The sequence below is a fragment of the Neoarius graeffei genome, chromosome 12 (genome assembly GCF_027579695.1).
Source record: "Neoarius graeffei isolate fNeoGra1 chromosome 12, fNeoGra1.pri, whole genome shotgun sequence".
Lineage (NCBI taxonomy): Eukaryota > Metazoa > Chordata > Actinopteri > Siluriformes > Ariidae > Neoarius > Neoarius graeffei.
This window is the reverse complement of record NC_083580.1, coordinates 51553207-51576630: the sequence shown is the minus strand read 5'-3', so window position 1 is coordinate 51576630 and position 23424 is coordinate 51553207. Positions and strand designations below refer to the sequence as shown.

Below are 23424 nucleotides of genomic sequence, written 5' to 3'. Positions count from 1 at the left end.
CTCGGATCTGCATCACTCTCATTATTGACCTTTAGCGCTCCCAGTTGATGGAAATCCGTCGTAGCGACGGAAAACTTTAATCCATGCGACAGTGCTAACCACTACACCACTGTGCCGCCCCTATCTGTGCCTCAGCCACAATAAAAATATGAAGTGGTAATGTCAGTAATGTGTTCATTTGAGAGAGAGAGAGAGAGAGAGAGAGAGACAGACCACTTTCACATAACTTTTATTACTGTATATTGTTATAACTGTTTTATTACTGTTGTTGATGTCATATTTTGTGGAATTTATAAATGTAATTTTATTATAGGTATGTATGTACATGAAAAACAAGCTTTATATCCATGGCTTTCCTGTGAGAGACAATGGGGGTCGCCATGACACCTCCTTGTCATGGATGCTGGTCTTTGAGTTCCAGTTTATCCAAGCACCTATGGCTGAGGGAGCTGAATGTAGCTGAGTGGAGCTAGCTACAACAACCATGTTTTAGTCTTTTTAAGTTGTCTTTTTCTGGTTCAACGTGTGCCATCATCAGGTGCACAAACAACTCGCGAAACCTTAAAGATTTTATGAATGGAATCTGTTTTTAGCACAACAAGGTGTGTTGTCCAGCGCCATACGCTGCTCATCTGTACATGCAATTTGGACCTGAATCAACAACATTAATTCCATGTAATTGTTTAGATATTGTACATTATTCAAAAATTACATGACATTACAGTCATTTAGCTGATGTTTTTATTCAAAGTGACTAACAATAAGTGCATGTTACCTAGGCAGCCAAGAGAATCCAAGAGCAACCAGTGCTGAAGTACTCATGTAAACAGCCTACAAATACCATCCAATACCTGGAATAATCAGGGGTGGGTTTCCTGAAAGCCTCTTAGGCTACATCCACACGACAACGGCAACGAGATGTTATTTAAAAATATATCGCGTCCAAATGGGCAACGATCAGTAAAATATCAGGTCCATATGGCAACGCAACGCTTGCTGAAAACGATGCAATACACATGCCACACCTCTAGGGGCGCTGTAAGACGGTCCCTTCGGAGACACCAGAACAACCCATACGAAAAAGAACAGTAAAGAACTTATAAGAGTTTACCACTGTCTTAGTAGTAAATCCTTATAAGGATTTATAAATAAATATGCCATGTATGATTTACTCCTGAAAGTGGCCCATTTTGCATTTTCCTCATACAAATTTTTAATGAAAATCTAGTATGTATGAAGTGAACATTGTGCATGGTTTTTACAGATAATGTGTATGATGAATTACACCGTCTTTGTATGCTTCACGTAATGTTTGTAGTTTTAAATTATATTTTACAGTTTAAAATGTATATGCCTTTTATATCCATATAAAAGGCATATACATTTTAAACTGTAAAATATAATTTAAAACTACAAACATTACGTGAAGCATACAAAGACGGTGTAATTCATCATACACATTATCTGTAAAAACCATGCACAATGTTCACTTCATACATACTAGATTTTCATAAAAAAAATTGTATGAGGAAAATGCAAAATGGGCCACTTTCAGGAGTAAATCATACATGGCATATATATTTATTTATAAATCCTTATAAGGATTTATCCTTATATTTATAAGGATTTACTACTAAGACAGTGGTAAACTCTTATAAGTTCTTTACTGTTCTTTTTCGTATGGGAATAGAAGAAGTAAGGACGCATGCGCATAAACTATTATGCGCGAGACTTCATATTAGCCACAAAGTCAGGAAAATCTGTTCGGAAAATTACATTATAATGACCAAATACAATGGAAAGTATTTTTCCAGTCTCACCTGTGAAAGGTAATCCCATGTGATCTCGTTTGGACGGTAAACCTGTTGGTACAGTTAAACGCAGCTAATCTTTATTCTCCGCTTTGACCTTTCCAATATGGCGGCGAGGATGACGTATGCGGAAGGCGGTGTCTTTAATGGTCCGGAATAAATTGAATACTACACGTTGATGGATTAATTTGTTGTTTCTCACCTGTGAAAGGTAATCCCATGTGATCTCGTTTGGACGGTAAACCTGTTGGTACAGATAAACGCAACTAATCTTTATTCTCCGCTTTAACCTTTCCAATATGGCGGCGAGGATGACGTACGCGGAAGGCGGCGTCTTTAATGGTCCGGAATAAATTGAATGATACATGTTGATGGATTAATTTGCTTTTTTGAGGAATGTATTCTAGGACTTAAACCATCATCTGAAGAGGTGAGATCGCTCTTTTTTCCCCCTAGTTTTGCTGGTGGGATTGACTCTGCCCTAAGGGCTATTCTCTCTCTCTCTCACTTTGCACCATTACACAATAAATATTCACAGTGAAAATATTTTGTAAGCGCGTTTCATGAACCAAGTTATAGGATTTGTTGACAACTCGCATCGCATCGCAATGAGATCATTGGCACTACTGGTGTTAAGAATCAGACCATTTCATAAATGAATATTTTGCTGTAGAGCTGCAGTGTTTGTACAATTGCATGTTTTTGTTTCACTATTACTGTCACTATTCTGCTTCTTGCATTACTACTGTGAACTAACACTGAACATAATAATAATAATATCCAAGCTCGTGTTTCACTCTCACTAGTGCTCTGTAAGGCTTTTTCCTGGTGATATTCATTACACTTCTACCTGGCGTGAAGCACTCACAGTCATGTGGTTGTGACGTCATCGTAAACAAATCCGTTTTACTCATCCAGACGACTTCACAACGGCAACGTTGCCAGATCTTTCCACTCTGGAACCCGTTCTCAAAAAGATTGCGTTTTGGGCACCCAAAACGCCGGTGCCGTGTGGACGCCAGGTCTAAACGATAAGCAATTGTATCGGAGTCACCTGAATCCGTTGCCGTGTGGACAGGGCCTTAATGCTAAGAGCATCTTAACTAGAAGAGAGAGTGTTCATTGTGATGCTTGCTCTACCATTTAACGATGATCTTTGTGCTACGATGCTTTTGGGGAACTCACCCAAGGATAGTTAAGAAGTTGAAGAAGCTTGAACAAATACATAGACAAGGAATTATTTAAGTATGGTATGTTTATTGTTTCCAAAGTTTGACAGCATTTGCATCTGCATTAAAATGGTTAGCCTATGCTTCTCTCCTAGCTTTTGCTTCTTGAGCCTAAACATATACATATTGAGCCTGTATGGTATTTGGCAGATGCTTTTGTCCAAAGTGACTTCCAATATATAAACACAACATTATTTGTAAACCAGTACAATAATACAGTCGCTTTACTCTGACATAGCCTACCTTCCAGATGATAGCTGTTGCATGACTGCAGGATTTCCCTTTTTTTGGTCTGGCTAGGCTCAACCTCAGTCTTTAAGCAAACAAACTTGCCCTCTCTTTTACACATAATTTTGCCATTTTTATTACTGTGTAGATTGATTGATTGATTGTTTTATTCCGAACAGTAAAGAAAAATATATATATATAAAATAAAAAATGCAATAATCAAAACATAGTCATGAACAAACGGGATAGCGTAGCCACAAAGCAATAACATAATAATGTTCGGAAAGGATTAGGAAGAAGTAAATAACTTATCAAATCCTAACCCTCTATACTACCGTTAATCAAATGTCACTTTCTGCCATAATAAATATATATAAAAGAAAACAAAAGCAACAAACAAAAAAGAAAACATACCAAGACATACCAGCATGGTATAATATAGACCAAATCAATCATATATACAGATACAGTACTTATTATGTTATACATATATACACACATACAATACATATATACAATACTTATAACTATGCACATATCCATACGTACATAGACACCCATAATATCATATAATTATGCATATATACAACCCCGATTCCAAAAAAGTTGGGACAAAGTACAAATTGTAAATAAAAACGGAATGCAATAATTTACAAATCTCAAAAACTGATATTGTATTCACAATAGAACATAGACAACATATCAAATGTCGAAAGTGAGACATTTTGAAATTTCATGCCAAATATTGGCTCATTTGAAATTTCATGACAGCAACACATCTCAAAAAAGTTGGGACAGGGGCAATAAGAGGCTGGAAAAGTTAAAGGTACAAAAAAGGAACAGCTGGAGGACCAAATTGCAACTCATTAGGTCAATTGGCAATAGGTTATTAACATGACTGGGTATAAAAAGAGCATCTTGTAGTGGCAGCGGCTCTCAGACATAAAGATGGGAAGAGGATCACCAATCCCCCTAATTCTGCGCTGAGAAATAGTGGAGCAATATCAGAAAGGAGTTCGAGAGTGTAAAATTGCAAAGAGTTTGAACATATCATCACCTGCAGTGCATAATATCATCAAAAGATTCAGAGAATCTGGAAGAATCTCTGTGCGTAAGGGTCAAGGCCGGAAAACTGTACTGGGTGCCCATGATCTTCGGGCCCTTAGATGGCACTGCATCACATACAGGCATGCTTCTGTATTGGAAATCACAAAATGGGCTCAGGAATATTTCCAGAGAACATTATCTGTGAACACAATTCACCGTGCCATCCGCTGTTGCCAGCTAAAACTCGATAGTTCGAAGAAGAAGCCGTATCTAAACATGATCCAGAAGTGCAGACGTCTTCTCTGGGCCAAGGCTCATTTAAAATGGACTGTGGCAAAGTGGAAAACTGTTCTGTGGTCAGACGAATCAGAATTTGAAGTTCTTTATGGAAATCAGGGACGCCGTGTCATTCGGACTAAAGAGGAGAAGGACGACCCAAGTTGTTATCAGCGCTCAGTTCAGAAGCCTGCATCTCTGATGGTATGGGGTTGCATTAGTGCGTGTGGCATGGGCAGCTTACACATCCGGAAAGACACCATCAATGCTGAAAGGTATATCCAGGTTCTAGAGCAACATATGCTCCCATCCAGACGACGTCTCTTTCAGGGAAGACCTTGCATTTTCCAATATGACAATGCCAAACCACATACTGCATCAATTACAGCATCATGGCTGCGTAGAAGAAGGGTCCGGGTACTGAACTGGCCAGCCTGCAGTCCAGATCTTTCACCCATAGAAAACATTTGGTGCATCATAAAACGGAAGATACGACAAAAAAGACCTAAGACAGTTGAGCAACTAGAATCCTACATTAGACAAGAATGGGTTAACCTTCCTATCCCTAAACTTGAGCAACTTGTCTCCTCAGTCCCCAGACGTTTACAGACTGTTGTAAAGAGAAAAGGGGATGTCTCACAGTGGTAAACATGGCCTTGTCCCAACTTTTTTGAGATGTGTTGTCATGAAATTTAAAATCACCTAATTTTTCTCTTTAAATTCTCTTTAAATGATACATTTTCTCAGTTTAAACATTTGATATGTCATCTATGTTCTATTTTGAATAAAATATGGAATTTTGAAACTTCCACATCATTGCATTACATTTTTATTTACAATTTGTACTTTGTCCCAACTTTTTTGGAATCGGGGTTATTTATATATATATATATATATATATATATATATATATATATATATATATATATATACACACACACAATACTCATTATGATATAAATATATATCCGTACGTGCCCATACACACATATATACACGTTATCAATAGAATGTTATTGTAATTCCTCCTCCCTATACCTCATAAAGATCTGTTCCTTATACCTTTTTTTGAACTGGTTTATAGTTGAACATTTCATGAACTCCACATTCAAACTGTTCCATAGCTTTACTCCACAAATAGAGATACTGAACATTTTTAACATTGTCCTAGCACTGCGAGTTTTAAATTTCAATTTCCCCCTCAAATTATAGCTCCCCTCTCTATCCGAGAACATTGTTTGGATATTCCTTGGTACTTCATAATTCCTTATTTTGTACATTATTAAGTCAGTTTTATATTCTGTAATATCCCTGAATTTTAAACATTTTGAATTTAAGAATAGTGAATTAGTATGCTCTTGGTAACCAGCACTATGAATTATTCTTATAGCTCTTTTTTGAAGTACTGTATAGTTATTGCATGAAGTGAACATTTATACGTATTTCCCCACACCTCTGAGCAGTAATTTAAGTACGGTAAAACCAGGGAACAGTAAAGAATGTGGAGTGAATTATAGTCCAGGACGTGCTTAGCATTACTCAAAACAGATATGCTTCTTGATAGATAATTGTATGCCTCTGTGCTTTTGTAATTCCTTAGTTCCTCGCCATCAACACCCTCACTAAGAATAAAATAATTGACAATGTCAATGTAGCTGACATCAGGCCACAACTTCATATCCATTTCATGAGGTAAGACGGATGGGGCACTTTGATCGTATTATCCCCAGAGCACGTGAGAAAATTGGACCCATGTAACCATCTTTTATCTTACCTACCTGGCAGTTAGCGTTAGCTACAAACATCAACATAGTGGAGCGGAAGAAAGATCCCAGCTTCCGCTATGATGCAGCAATGAATCATGGGAAAGGTCAGAGTTCAGGAAAGTTGTGGATATGGTGGAACGTATCCCCCACGGATACAATGCGCCCACTGTATCTGCTGATGTTTTCTTTGCTTGTTGTTTTGCATTTCCCGCCAGTTGCTTCACATTGAGGCAGTATGAGTCTTGCCCCCTTAATATCACTACATCATTTACGTTACTGCCAGCAACGTCAGGACCATCACAAGTAAATCTGATGGTTCTGATTCCCACTGGAGCCATGGCAAAAGATTTACTTAAGTGTTACTAAGTCAACAGGGGGTTTATTAATGTTTTGACTTTGCTGTTTTAGTTCCATTCCCATGGGACACCATTAGTAATCACAGAAAATATACAGTTTCAACTGTGACAATGATCCTTCATTTTTACAAAATTTAGGTTCTCAAACTTGTTATCTAGCACCAGCAAACACTGATTCTTCTTCTTTCTTCTTCTTTGTCTTCCTTGCTTCTTTATCTTCCTTCCGGTACTTCCTTCTGGATTCATGATGCTGCTTGTAAAAATATGAAACACAAAAGGTGCTCTCTAGAGGTCTGTCTATTCTGGGCTACTGTAGAAACATGACAGCACAACAGGACACGTGGAAGTGGACCTGCACCCTATGTAGATAAAAAGGGCCATTCTAAGCTTATAAAAACACAATTCATAGCTACAGGTAATTATAATGTTTATATATATATAATGTGTATATAGTATATTATAATGAAAACATACTTATGAATACTATATACCATTTCTGCTAATAGAACCCCATAAATCCTACATGGTGCACCTTTAAAGGCAGCTGTCTAGACACTATTGAAAAATGCAGGTATGTAGGATGTCACATCTCCCAAATATTCAGAAACAGTCCTGAGTCTGTTCAGTACATGATCAGAGCATTGGTTCAGTACTTTAGCAGAGCATCAGTTTGGATGGCCATGTGTGCTGAAACTGTCAAGAAAATCTGCTACTGTGAAACCGATCATGAAATTATTTCTAGTGAGAATGACACATATAATGCTGCTCTGAAGAAATTAAGGAGCTTAGACAGGCAGCAGCACTCATCTAATACGAAGGTTTATTAAAATATTATGCAAGTCATTAGAGTCAGACTCCATGATGCATAAATGCTTAACTATCCAAAAGGCTGAGGCAGATAAAAAAAAAATAATTACCATCACAGGAACACTTTTTATGGATGAATATTGACTGACAACATTAGGGACTAGCACCAGGTCAGCATGTCCTGCTTCTTCTTCTTCTTCTTCTTCTGCATGTCCTGAATCTTCATGAAAAATGGTCCTGAGGTCTCTGCTTTCCCTGTAACTGTCCTGATGCATTGGCGTTAGCATGCCAGAGGAGCAGACAGGATGCCGACACTGGTTTTTAATGATCTGGGGTTGCCTTTGACAGGTTAATACTGACACATGCCATGGTCATCCACAGGAGGATTTTAAAATTACACTCATCTGGAATTACGGTGGTCCTGAAGCTGGACACGTGACATATAAGTGAATGAACTGACAGAAGGAGAGGTGAGAGGAGTGAGGGCAAATGTCAAATCATAGACATGAACGTGGGAGATGACTGTCTCTGTTAAAAATATGCTGGTCAGGAGCTGAGGTGTGCTGTGCGGGGGTTGCGGTTCACATTTAATGACATTCCTCAGTTGAGTGGCACTCTGACACATGATGTGCAGCAAACGACAGCTGTTGTTGTTTATATTAATTTTGCCTGAATCATTATCAGTAAAAAATGCCAGAGGGGCTCTATATGAATTAACTACTCATGTTTCCAAGTGCATTCCAAGCAGCACATTAAGTTGTGGGCTTCCTAATCCAGATTTATCAATGTCCACCCACTTCCTAAAGCCCCAGAGGTGGAATTCCCTTGGAAGGTAACATTTTTGGAAATCATTTGCTAAATATAACGCCTGTCTGCTTGTGAAGGCAGCCACACAAGAAGATCACATTATTGTGGCCAAATTTGAGGGCAGCATAAGTGTTTACAATTTCATCATTCTATTTGCCATCCAATTTTTGAGATAATCAAGAATGTGTTAACAATGGCTAAGAGTAATGTTTGTGTTTGTGAATTTCCAGTAGTTTGTGTTAAAAATGAACTACTAACATAACACAGTCTCACTACTTATGCTTCTGCTCAGTTTCTATTAATTGTTCATTTTTTGGAGACAAATTTACATTTATTTTGCACATTTTATACCATGACAAAATTTATAACCAGTGAAGGTTCTATGTAGAGGCCTCCAACAAAAAAACTTAATATTAAACAAATAATAATAATCTTCCAGAAAACTATAACTAAACAAAGTTGGGATAACATTTTTCCACATCTGCACTCTGAATTGGACAATAAATAAACAAACAAACCAACAACCGAACACAAATGAATGCATGAGTAGATGAGTGAGTAGTTGATTTTCTAATCTCTCTCTCTCTCTCTCCTCACTTCAAATAATGTCCTCCATTAGTTTAATAGACTTTCAGCAGCACAGTTTTATTTTATGGTCTTATTTTATTAATCCATAAATTGTGCCATTCAATTAATTTTATTATATCTACAAAAAGGGCTGTTAATTAAATATCATGTTGAGTAATTGATTAATACTATAAAACATACATGCACGTGGTACATACAATAAATCTTTTTCGCAGTTTACCATTAAACAAATACATCTTTTGCATGCAGAAAAATATATTTAGAATTTGTCCTTATAAATAAAGCAGGTGACTTACATTATTATTATTTTTAAATAAAAGGGGTTTTCCATCATTTATTTGGTAATTCATTAAAACCTTTTTTTTATATATCACTTAGACATACACAATTTTCACCCTTGTATCTTCCTGAACAACTTTACTTTTGTTGTTTGTCTGTGTATCTCACATATGCAATAAGTCCTTTGCTATTTGTATCTGTCGTCTCATTCAGTACTAAGGAAAACACTTGACTTTTTAAAACAGACTTGTCATGGTCATCCATGAAGAGTGCAATAGCTTGGTGCATGTCTGACACACCGTTATCATTCAGGTAGCTTCCACAGATTAATGTATCTGCAATGTGATTTATTTCATACTTTTCACCAGCTGCTTAAACTCTGAATTGGCTAAATATGTTCTGCTAGGAAGGAAGTTGTTTTAAGTATAGAGGTCTAATCTCCTCAGAAAAAAAACTCTTCAACTTAACAAACCTTGACACCATGTTTTGGCCTTTCATGTCTCTTTTTTCTTGGGGTATGATATTTCAAATGACATTTCAGGCAGTGGTCCAAGTTTGTCTGTCCTCTATAAATGAACTTCAAGCTATCATTTGAGAACAGCCACTCTTTTTTGTGTGAAATTCTAGCAAGACACAAATTGCTCTCTCTCTCTCTCTCTCTCTCTCTCTCTCTCTCTCTCTCATATATATATATATATATATATATATATATATATATATATATAAATCACATGCTCTTATTGGCTACTCTACTATGAGGATATTAGTTCATATACCGTGAGTAGAGAAAAACAAAATGGCAGAGTGCATCAAGAAACAGAAATAGCTAAAAGTATAGTCCCCCCCCCCCCCCCAGTATCTCCTGTTCCACACTCCAGTCCAGTCAGTGGCGGTAATGCACATTTAAGTTGGCTTGCCAGCTGCCAAAAATCCATAAAGAAGAAGAAACTGGCGGATCGTGTTGCTGAACCAACCGAGGGCAAAATAAAAGCTCTACTCGAAAACAGAACCCCAAAAAATAAAAAAAGCAACAAAATATGGAATGAAAGTATTTCATGGTAAAAGCGTATCTTTTTTTATTTTTCAAAAATTATTATTATAGCATTTTTCACAAATTGCTTCTGCCATTTTGCTGCTTTGTTGACATTCTAAGTGGAAATGATTTTGTTGGACATTTTGTACAAAGTTTTTATTTATTGAATTTGCAAAAAATAAAAATGCTCTGTTTCTCAAAATCCAGTGAATGTGGATAGAATAAAACAGTTATTCCACTCAATTTCACTGTACGTGGTTTATAGCCAACTCAGCACCCCATGCTGCATCAGCTATCAGCTCATGTACAACTTGATTTTGTGGAATAACTGATTTATATATATATATATATATATATATATATATATATATATATATATATAAACATCAGCAGTTCTCACAAGTTTATTTCTGAAAACAACACTGAACAAGACCTGCATTTATTTACTGAAGCTACACTAGGCTCCATCTCTTTTTTATTTTCTTTTGTTGCCATGCGTAATCAATTACAGTTATGCCCCTAGTCTTGCTCTGACTGGATGCTGGAAGCATGCACACAGTTAAAGGGACTTTAGTTTTGAAGATTCACAATGTGGCTAATTTGGGAATATATATATATATATATATATCTCATCTCATCTCATTACCTCTAGCCGCTTTATCCTTCTACAGGGTCGCAGGCAAGCTGGAGCCTATCCCAGCTGACTACGGGCGAAAGGCGGGGTACACCCTGGACAAGTCGCCAGGTCATCACAGGGCTGACACATAGACACAGACAACCATTCACACTCACATTTACACCTACGGTCAATTTAGAGTCACCAGTTAACCTAACCTGCATGTCTTTGGACTGTGGGGGAAACCGGAGCACCCGGAGGAAACCCACGCGGACACGGGGAGAACATGCAAACTCCACACAGAAAGGCCCTCGCCGGCCCCGGGGCTCAAACCCAGGACCTTCTTGCTGTGAGGCGACAGCGCTAACCACTACACCACCGTGCCGCCCATATATATATATATATATATATATATATATATATATATATATATATATATATTGCTAAAATTAATAAAATATCAGTATTGTTTAAAAACTGCAAGGTATTTCTTAGCTTTAATAACACCCTCACAATCTGACACAATTTTGGACCAGTGAAGATTTATCCTGATATCCCTCTGTGAAATCTGTTTGCTAGAAATATTAGCGAATTTTATCTTGCTAACATTAACATTATGGATGTCCAAATACTGTATCAGCTTATTTTTAAATACAGAATCAATTGAATTTTTATTTCTTGTCATTTTCTTGGTTGCTTATTGGTCAGTCACCTTTTTAAGGCAGGATTAGCTCATTGGTTTATGTCAGAACTCTTTAATGGTCAGCTAAGAGCCCTGTTCAGGGTAGCAACGTAGCCTAATCTGGACTAATATTCGCTAACTTTCGCCAAACTTAAAAAAAAAAGTGCTAGCTGAGTCAGATTCAGGACATGTTAATGTAATGCTGGTTGCAATCATCGAGTTTAGCAGCACACTGATGCAGGCGTTCAGTTGGCTCATTATATTAGCAAACGTGAACTAACTAGATAACATCACTTCGAACAGGCCTATCGTGGCAGAGGGGGTGTGGTCAAGCGTTGGTCTGTGAATGGAGGGCGGAGTCAGGGAAGGTAAGTGGCAGAATCACTGCACCTGATGGGAATTAACCTGTGTTTGTGTCTTCCCCAGTGACCGTGCCCTATAAGAGGAGAGGGAGAGCAGAGGAAGGGGGCTCTCCCCAACCTGGACACTTGTGTGTGTGTGTGTGTGTGTGTGTGTGTGTGTGTGTGTGTGTGTGCGAGTGAAATAAAGACACTGAAAAGTGCAAATAAAAGTTTTGTGAGAACTCAGTTCTGGCCTGTCATGCTTCTGTGTTACACCCACCTTCAACTATTTCTACAGTGGTGCCGAAACCCGGGATGGAGTACAGAAGAGAACAGCCTCATGGAGTCCTCCCCCTTCAAGGACCTGGTCCATGCCCTCGCCACAGCCCAACAGAACTAGCACCAGGCGCTGGTCGCCCTCTGGAAGGAGCAGGAACAACGGTTCGAAGCCCTGGTGCTGGCGCAGCAGGAAGATCGCCAGGCGTTCCGGCACCTGCTTGTATCGGTGGGGTCCACCATCACCACCGCTGTGGACCCTCTCCACCTCACCCTAACGAAGCTAGGTCTGCATGATGACCCCGATGTCTTCCTCGCTCTTTTTGAGCAGGCAGCAGAGGCGTGGGGTTGGCCGGTGGAACAGCGCGTGGCGCACCTCCTCCCCCTGCTAATGGGCGAGGCACAGCTGGCTGCGCTACACCTCCCTGCCAACAGCCGGTTCGTCTACACTGACCTCCGCAGGGCCGTCCTCCAACATGTGGGGCGCACCCTGGAGCAGCAATGGCAGCGCTTCCATGCGCTGTGCCTGGAGGAGGTCGGCCAGCCGTTTGCGTTTGGCCAGCAACTCCGGGACGCCTGCCGGTGGTGGCTGAGGGCTGACAACCGCGACGCCAAGGGAATCATCGACCTGGTGGCGCTGGAACAATTCATCGCCCAACTTCTGGAAGGAACAGCGGAGTGGGTCCAGTGCCATCACCCGGCGTCACTGGATCAGGCCATCATGCTGGCGGAGGACCATATGGCAGCTGTTCCGACGGCAGGACAGCATGTCTCCTCTTCTCCCCTCTTTTCTCTCTCTCTCTCTCCCCTTCTGTTCCTCCTCCTCGCCCCATTCCCCCACCACGGAGGCTGGTGCCAGCTCCACCCCAGCTGGCCCGCTGCCCCCACGGTGCCCTACCGTTTCCTACTTCCGTGTCTGTGTCTTCCCCCCCTCAGGTGAGTGAGCTCCGGAACACCGGTGCAGAGGGAGAGCCTGGGCCGGTATGCTGGTGCTGCGGGGAGCCAGGGCACCTCCAGCATCAGTGCTCGGCGATGGAGGTGGGCATGGTGGTCCGGATCCCCAATGCGCCAGGGACCGCCCTCGATCGGGCCAGAGGGTATCGCATACCGGTGAGTATCCAAGGGGATACGTATCAGGCTTTGATGGACTCCGGCTGTAATCAGACCTCAATCCACCAAAGCCTGGTGCAAGACGAGGCATTGGGGAGAGCACAATTGGTGAAGGTGTTGTGTGTGCATGGGGATGTTCACAACTACCCTTTAGTGTCGGTCCACATTCTATTTCGAGGGGAGAAATTAAGTGTAAAGGCAGCAGTTAATCCTCGCCTTACCCACTCAATAATTTTGGGGACTGATTGGCCAGGATTTAGGGAATTAATGACACATTTAGTGAAGAGTGGGGCATGCCATAATTTAGCGGGGGTAGGTTCCAGTGTGGCATTGGCGGGAGCAGCTGTCACAGAGCCATCTACGTCATCACGATGTCAGAGTGAGGAGCAGCAGGCTCCTCCCTCGTCTCTCGGGGAATCCCTCATGGATTTCCCATTAGAGCAGTCGTGAGACGAAACTCTGCGGCATGCGTTTGACCAAGTGAGATTAATCAATGATCAAACGCTCCAGCCAAATGCCACCCCATCCTTCTCCTATTTCTCCATTATTAAGGATAGGTTGTACCGAGTGACGCAGGACACTCAGACTAAGGAACCGATAACACAACTTTTAATCCCAAAGAGCCGCCTGGAATTTATATTCCAGGCGGCTCACTTTAATCCCATGGCCGGACACTTGGGGCAGGATAAATGGGATTAGACACTAGCCCGAATAATGGCCTGGTTCTATTGGCCAGGGATTCACGGCAATGTCTGTAGGTGGTGTATGGCGTGTTGCGAATGCCAGTTAGTAAATCCCACGGCCATTCCAAAAGCGCCTTTGAGCCCTCTGCCATTAATCGAGATCCCATTTGAAAGAATTGGGATGGATCTCATCGGGCCATTCGATCGGTCAACACGAGGATATTACTTTATTTTAGTTCGGGTGGACTATGCAACGCAATATCCAGAAGCAGTGCCTCTTCGCAATATCTCAGCATGTAGTATTGCAGAAGCACTCTTCTGCGTCATCTCCCGAGTCGGAATCCCCAAAGAGATTCTGACTGATCAAGGCACTATGTTTGTCACGCACACTGCGCGAACTGTATGGGCTACTGGGAATTAAGCCTATCCACACCAGCATTTATCACCCACAAACGGTTCAATCACACCATCAAGAACATAATTCGGAAATTTGTAAGCGAGGAAGCATGCAACTGGGATAAATGACTCAAGCCCCTGTTATTCACAGTGCAAGAGGTCCTGCAAGCCTCCACGGGGTTCTCCCCATTCGAATTATTATACGGGCATAAGCTGCGTGGCATTCTAGATGTGCTGTGTGAAAATTGGGAGGAGGGACCTTCAACAAGTAAAAATGAAATTCAATATGTTATTGATCTGCGCGCCAAACTCCACACACTCACGCACCTAACCCAGGAGAATTTGCGGCAGGCCCAAGAACGTCATGTCCGTCTGTATGACAGGGGCACGCGCCTTAGGGAATTCACACCTGGAGATAAAGTACTCGTGTTGTTGCCCATGTTGAGCTCCAAATTGATTGCCAGGTGGCAAGGACCCTTTGAGGTCACACGGCGAGTCGGGGACGTCGACTATGAGGTGAGATGAATGGACAGGGGTGGGGGGTTACAGATATACTACCTCAAGCTGTTAAAACTTTGGAACGAGAAGGTCCCCGTGGCATTGGTGTCGGTGGTTCCAGAGAAGGCAGAGCTGGGGCCAGAGGTTCAAAAAGGAAAATTGGCATCGCTCACCGCTCTGGTCCCCTGTGGAGACCACCTCTCCCTGACCCAACTCACGGAGGTCTCCCAGTTGCAGACAGAATTTTCTGACATGTTCTCGCCCCTGCCCGGCCACACCCACCTCATAGAACACCACATTGAGACGCCCCCGGGGGTAGTAGTGCGCAGCCGCCATTACAGGCTGCCCGAACACAAAAAAAAGGTGGTTCGGGAAGAACTTGAGGCCATGCTCGAAATGGGCATCGTCGAGTGGTCTTGGTTCCCAAGGTCGACGGGTCAGTCCGGTTTTGTGTGGACTATGGAAAAGTCAACGCGGTGTCTAAATTTGATGCGTACCCAATGCCTCGTATTGACGAGTTGCTCGATCGACTAGGCATGGCTCGTTTTTATTCAACACTGGATTTGACAAAGGTATATTGGCAGATCCCCTTGACTCTGCTATCCTGAGAGAAAACGGCCTTTTCCACACCATTTGGCTTACACCAGTTCGTCACACTTCCTTTTGGGCTGTTTGGCGCCCGCTACGTTCCAGCGGCTTATGGATAGGGTACTCCGCCCCCATGCCACCTACGCAGCCACATACTTGGATGACATCATTATTTATAGTAATGACTGGCCACGGCACTTAGAACACTTAAGGGCTGTCCTTAGGTCGCTGAGGTGAGCAGGTCTCACAGCCAACCCAAAGAAGTGTGCGATTGGGCGGGTGGAAGTACGGTATCTGGGCTTCCACTTGGGCAATGGGCAGGTGTGTCCCCAAATCAATAAGACATCAGCGATCACGGCCTGCCCGAGGCCCAAGACCAAAAAGGGGGTGAGACAGTTCCTGGGGCTGGCTGGCTACTATCGTAAGTTTATACCTAATTTTTCGGACGTCACCAGCCCGCTGACTGATTTCACTAAAAAGGGAGCACCAGATCTGGTCCAGTGGACGGAGCAATGCCAGCGGGCTTTCTCTGAGGTAAAGGCTGCACTGTGTGGGGGGCCACTGTTACACTCCCCTGACTTTGCTCTCCCCTTTGTTTTGCAGACGGACGCATCAGACAGAGGGCTGGGGGCTGTTCTGTCCCAGGAGGTGGAAGGGGAGGACCGTCCAGTGCTGTACATCAGCTGGAAGCTGTCAGTGCGCGAGGGCAGGTACAGCACAATAGAAAAGGAATGCCTTGCCATTAAGTGGGTGGTCCTCGCCCTCCGCTACTACCTGCTGGGGCTCCCTTTTACCCTCTGTTCAGACCATGCGCCCCTGCAGTGGCTCCACCGCATGAAAGATGCCAATGCGCGGATCACCCATTGGTATCTGGCACTCGAGCCGTCTAAATTTGAGGTGGTCCACAGGTTGGGGGCGCAGATGGTCGTGGCGGATTTCCTCTCCCGTCAAGGTGGGGGGGAGTCAGCTGCAGGCCGGATGGCTCCCCGGCCTGAGTCCGGCAGTGGGGGTATGTGGCAGTGGGGGCGTGGTCAAGCGTCGGTCCGTGAATGGAGGGCGGAGTCAGGGAAAGTAAGTGGCAGAATTACTGCACCTGATGGGAATTAACCTGTGTTTGTGTGTCTTCCCCAGTGACCATGCCTTATAAGAGGAGAGGGAGAGCAGAGGAAGGGGGCTCTCCCCAACCTGGACACTTTTTTTGTGTGTGTGTGTGTGTGTGTGTGTGTGTGTGTGTGTGTGTGTGTGTGTGTGTGTGTGTGTGTGTGCGTGCGAGCGAAATAAGGACGCTGAAAAGCGCAAATAAAAGCTTTGTGAGAACTCAGTTCTGGCCTGCCGTGCTTCTGTGCTCCACCCACCTTCAACTATTTCTACACCTATGTTGTTGCATAATGGTTTTCAGGTCCACGTTTTGACCTGAATGCTTTTTCTGGGGGTCTATGATGGACAGAGTGTTTTATGACACACTATATTGAGCATGAATGGAGTTCTGCAGTATTACAATTCCATGGGCTGAAATAAGGAAGACTGTCAGACATCTTGGAGTTTTATTTGATCCATCACTCAGTTTTGATTTTCATATTGTCACTCAGCAAACTTGCATTCTTTCACCTCTGTAACATTGCTCGTCTTTGTCCCCTTCTGATTTGTAATGATGCACAAACTCTGGTTCATGCTTTCATTGTCCCATTTAGATTACTGAAATTCACTTTTCACTGGCCTTCATGCGAAATCTTTACAAAAGCTATGATATATTCAGAACTCTGCAGCTAGACTTCTAACCCATATGAAGCACTCTGCTCACATCAACCCCATCCTCTCTCAGCTACACTGGCTACCAGTTCTGTCTTATATTAAATTTAAAATCTTGCTTGCCACTTTCAAAGCCCTGCATAATCTTGCTCCTATCTACCTTAGGGAACTACTGACCCCTGACACCCCCTCTTGCTCACTAAGGTTTTCTAGCAACAACCTACTTGCTGTCCCATGCACCAGACTTTCCACCATGGGGGGCAGGTCCTTCAGTGTCATTGCCCCCAAACTCTGGAATTCTCTTCCTCAAGGCCTCTGTGACTGCTCTTCTTTCTCTACTTTCAAATCTCAGTTGAAGACTTATCTTTTCCATGAACATTTCTCTTATTCTCTTACTGCTTAGTCTTTTTCCCCCTCCCCCCATAAAGTGACCTTGGGATTGAGAAAGGCACTATAGAAAAGTAACTTTTATTATTATTATTATTATTATTAAGGAAATAAAAGACATTTCTAAAAGCCTATCTTCTGTGTTCAGATCTGTAGATGATGATGAAGATGAAGGGAGCAGGAGGGATCGAGGCTGTGGTCCACAGTACCAGAGCACTACAGTGCGTGTCCTCACACACTTTGAGGCAGAGCCAGGGGAGGGGCAGGACCAGCCAGACTTCCTGCTGGGCAGTGATTGGCAGGTAGATGTGACAGATATGGTGAAGGATTTATTGAAAGTGGAAGACTCACGAGTGGCCAAAATTACAGACGGAGCAACGTTGACGGGGCTGACCATTGGAACCACCAAAGTCCAGGTGAGACACCACAAATCCTTGTTTACTTACATATATACAAATAATTAAAAGTGGAATATTTAAGAGCTGAGGTTCCAGTTTGAATTTTAATGCCAGACTTAACTCTATCAAACCTCATTTCCTAAACTTGTTCACTAAATAACTTGTAAAGTTTGATATAGGAAAAGGCTCCAAATAAATACATATCATTTTATTATTTCTTTAATTTTATTATTATTATTATTATTATTATTATTTATTTATTTATTTATTTATTTATTTTTAAATATGCATGATATTAGGTGCCCATGTGATGACCTGGCGACTTGTCCAGGGTGTACCCTGCCTCTTACCCATAGTCAGCTGGGATAGGCTCCAGCTTGCCCATGACCCTGCACAGGATAAGTGGTTATGGATAATGGATGGATGGATGATATTAGGTGGTACAGTGGCTAGTACTGTTGCCTTATAGCAAGAAGGTTCTGGGTTTGAACCTTGCAGCCATCAATAAAATCACCATTTTATTAGACATTCAGTACATTACATAGAGTATACAGCACCATCATTATCCCTTACACTCTATATAGTGAGCATATGGAGTGAATAGGAGTCCATTTGAATCAGATTTTACCTCACTGGTTTGTGTACATATGACTTTAAGAAAAAAAAATCCCTCCATGAAGATGAGTTCACTTGGGCTATGTTCACATTACCAACCTGAAGTGACTCAAATTTGATTTTTTGCCTTACTCTGACACAGGATGTTTTCAGGGCTGTGTGGATACAGAAAACTGATCTTTTCAAATCAGATTTGAGTTACTTTCATATGTGATCCTAGATTGGATACAGTATCTGATTCATTGCCATATAACATGAATGAGAATGGTCAGATCGATGGCTTTTTGCCTATATGCATGCGCTGAGCGCTGTTGTCATCTGCTGGCATTGGCAGCATGGCAAAGCAACAGTGGAGAGCTCCAGTAGCTGTAAAAACAGCAAAAACTAGCTGTTTTTTTTTGTTCCGCCTTCTCAACCTGATCATGCACAGCTGACAAACTGTTTGACGTCCTCCAGAGCAAAATGCGATGCATACATTAGCTACAAGTGTGTCCATTTAGTTTGTTTTAATACCATGAGACCTCTCACAAATATGACATTTTTTGTTGTTGATGACACAGATAACTTGTGCAAAAGCATATCAATGTGCGCATGTGTGCCATTTTCGGAGGACAGATGCATTCACATTAAAGTTAGATAAAGGTCACTTGTAATTATGAATGTGAACCATCAAGATAGGAAAATCTGATCTGAGCAAAAAATCTGAATAGAACAATGAGGCTTGTAATGTGAACATAGTTTTCACATTCTGACACAGGTCAGAATGACTGTAGCTAAATACGTCAAATCTGAAACAATAAATTGGAGGATAAAGATAATTTGCCTCCTCATAATTACATTTAATTTAATAAAAAAAGATAAACAATTTTTACTTAGAGTGATAATGTGAAATGAACACACAGGGCTTTGATCACAATAGCCACACCATGACATACATACTCCTTCTTCGCCCGTCCAGTGTGCTCTGGGTTGGGTCCCTTTCCTAAGGTTTCTTGGCTAAGTAAGTACAGTTGGCTAGCCGCTCCTCTGCTGCACTGCTTTTGGTCATGAACAATTTAATGTAGCCAGTTAGCCTAGCTGCATGTCTTTGGACTGTGGGAGAAACTGGAGCACCCAGAGGAAACCCATACAGACACGGGGAGAACATGCAAACCCCATACAGAAAGGCCCCTGTCGGCTGTAAGGATCAAACCTAGAACCTTCTTGCTGTGAGGCGACAGTGCTAACTACTACACCACTATGCATACATACTCTTTATTTAATAACTGCTACTCAGAATTTGTGTTCTGTAATTTATTCAAAATACACTTCAAAGACAACTGCGCATTTTCACACAATCAAAAAATGAGATTAAATAAGAATTATAGACAAATAAAATGGATCGTCATTCCTTCTCTGACCAACCAAATGTCTTATTCCACAGCAACATTGCAACAGTGTCAAATCCATCACTGCTGCATTGAAAATCATATTTGCGACCCACTGCATACAGATCAACATGGATGTTGAGCAATGTTTGTAGAATTATACAGTAGATATAAATTTACACACACCCTATTAAAAATGCAGGGTTTTGTGATGAAAACAATTAAAACAAAAAAGGTAAATCATGTCAGATCTTTTTGCATCTTTGTGATATAGCCACCAATAAAATTAAAGTGAAAAACAGAAAAAAGTATACAATACTCTGGGTTGCACAAATTTGCATACTCCTTACTTTGTTGAAGCATCTTTTGCTTCTAATACAGAACTCAGACTTTTGAATATATGACAATGATGACCCTATACTTTTGCACACCTTAAGACCTATTTGCAGGAAGAATGGAACAAAATGACACCTGAAACATTTCATCACTTGGTGTCTTCAGTCCTTAAACATCTTTTAAGTGTTGTGAGAAAGAATGGCAACATTTCAAAGTGGTAAATGCTTTACCGTCCCAAGTTTTTTTTTTTAAATGTGTTGTAAAAATCAAAACTGAAATACAACTCCGATTTCAAAAAAAAAGTTGGGACACTGTGTAAAACATAAATAAAAACAGAATATGAAGATTTGCAAATCACTGAAACCCTATATTTCATTGAAAATAGTACAAAGACAACATATCAGGTTTTGAAACTCAGAAATTTTGTTGTTGGTTTTTTTAAATATATGCTCATTTGAATTTGATGTCAGCAACACATTTCAGAAAAGTTGGGATGGGGCAACAAAAGACTGAAAAAGTTGTGTAATACTAAAAAAAAAAAAAAGGCTAATTGGCAACAGGTCAGTAACATGACTGGGCATAAAAAGAGCATCCCAGAGAAGCTGGGTCTCTCAGAAGTAAAGATGGGGAGGGGTTCACCACTCTGTGAAAGACTGCATGGGCAAACAGTGCAACAATTTAAGAATAACATTCCTCAATGTTAAATGCGAGGAATCGGATATGCATCAAATTTAGACACTGCATTGACTTTTCTATAGTCTACACAGAACTGGACCGACCTGTCGGTTTTGGGAGCCAAAACCACCAGGCTGCTGCAGTCGCTGTGCAACTCCTCAATCACCCCGATCTTCAGCATCACCTAGAGTTCGTCCCAAACCACAGTTTTCTTGTGTTCAGGGAGCTGATACGGGCGGCTGTGTACCCCCACCCCTGGGGGAGTCTCAATGTGGTGGTCTACTGTATGACGTCCATGCACCCAGGAAGAGGCGAGAACACATCGCAGAATTCCTCCTGAAACCTAATAACCTATGCTCTCTGGGACAGTGAGAGGTGGTCTCCACAGGGGAATGGGGTTAATTGGGCCACACCTTTTGGACTGACCTCCAGTCCCAGCTCTGCCCTCTCCAGAACTACAGTGGCGCTTGAAAGTTTGTGAACCCTTTAGAATTTTCTATATTTTTGCATAAATATGACCTAAAACATCATCAGATTTTCACACAAGTCCTAAAAGTAGATAAAGAGAACCCAGTTAAACAAATGAGGCAAAAATATTATACTTGGTCATTTATTTATTGAGGAAAATGATCCAATATTACATATCTGTGAGTGGCAAAAGTATGTGAATCTCTAGGATTAACAGTTAATTTGAAGGTGAAATTAGAGTCAGGTGTTTTCAATCAATAGGATGACAATCTGGTGTGAGTGGGCACCCTGTTTTATTTAAAGAACAGGGATCTATCAAAGTCTGATCTTCACAACATGTGTTTGAGGAAGTGTATCATGGCACAAACAAAGGAGATTTCTGAGGAGCTCAGAAAAAGTGTTGTTGATGCTCATCAGGCTGGAAAAGGTTACAAAACCATCTCTAAAGAGTTTGGACTCCACCAATCCACATTCAGACAGATTGTGTACAAATGGAGGAAATTCAAGACCATTGTTACCCTCCCCAGGAGTGATCGACCAACAAAGATCACTCCAAGAGCAAGGCGTGTAATAGTCAGAGAGGTCACAAAGGACCCCAGGGTAACTTCTAAGCAACTGAAGGCCTCTCTCACATTGGCTAATGTTAATGGTCATGAATCCACCATCAGGAGAACACTGACCAACAATGGTGTGCATGGCAGGGTTGCAAGGAGAAAGCCACTGCTCTCCAAAAAGAACATTGCTGCTCATCTGCAGTTTGCTAAAGATCATGTGGACAAGCCAGAAGGCTATTGGAAAAATGTTTTGTGGATGGATGAGACCAAAATAGAACTTTTTGGTTTAAATGAGAAGCATTATGTTTGGAGAAAGGAAAGCACTGCATTCCAGCATAAGAACCTTATCCCATCTGTGAAACATGGTCGTGGTAGTATCATGGTTTGAGCCTGTTTTGCTGCATCTGGGCCAGGACGGCTTGCCATCATTGATGGAACAATGAATCCTGAATTATACCAGCGAATTCTAAAGGAAAATGTCAGGACATCTGTGCATGAACTGAATCACAAGAGAAGGTGGGTCATGCAGCAAGACAATGACCCTAAGCACACAGGTCGTTCTACCAAAGATTGGTTAAAGAAGAATAAAATTAATGTTTTGGAATGGCCAAGTCAAAGTCCTCATCTTAATCCAATGGAAATGTTGTGGAAGGACCTGAAGCGAGCAGTTCATGTGAGGAAACCCACCAACATCCCAGAGTTGAAGCTGTTCTGTATGGAGGAATGGGCTAAAATTCCTCCAAGCCAGTGTGCAGGACTGATCAACAGTTACCGGAAATGTTTAGTTGCAGTTATTGCTGCACAAGGGGGTCACACCAGATAGTGAAAGCAAAGGTTCACATACTTTTGCCACTCACAGATATGTAAAATTGGATCATTTTCCTTAATAAATAAATGACCAAGTATAATATTTTTGTCTCATTTGTTTAACTGGGTTCTCTTTATCTACTTGTAGGACTTGTGTGAAAATCTGATGATGTTTTAGGTCATATTTATGCAGAAATATAGAAAATTCTAAAGGGTTCACAAACTTTCAAGCACCACTGTATCATTGCTAGAGCCACAGGAACCTCCTCTCTCCAGGGTTTCAGGAGATTGAGGTAGTAAATTTGACATGTGTCACCTCTATCTGGACGTTTGACCTCATAGTTGACCTCCCCAATTTGCTGTGTGACCTCAAAGGGCCCTTGCCACTTGATGAGCAATTCTGAACTTGAAGTGGTCAGTAAAATGAGGACTTTATCACCCAGTGCAAATTCCATTAGTCATATTCCTCTGTTGTACAGGCAAAATTAATATTCTTGGGCCTGTAGCAAATACTCCTGGGTTATGTGACTCAGTGCATGGAGTTTTGCCCTCAGGTCAAGAACATATTGAATTTCATTTTTGCTCTGAGAAGGCCCCTCATCCTAATTTTCGCAAATGATGTCTAAGACACCATGGGGCTTGTGCCCATAC

General features: G+C 41.6%; 1 protein-coding gene across 1 annotated transcript in view; it reads left to right on the top strand.

The window, feature by feature from the left end:
* Nucleotides 1-23424, top strand: part of si:dkey-112m2.1 (transmembrane protein 132D) — a 424830-nt gene that overhangs the window by 376490 nt on the left and 24916 nt on the right. The window contains exon 6 of the mRNA XM_060935984.1: nt 17702-17969. Coding sequence (XP_060791967.1) covers nt 17702-17969 — 268 coding nt within the window. The remainder of the gene's footprint in view (nt 1-17701; nt 17970-23424) is intronic.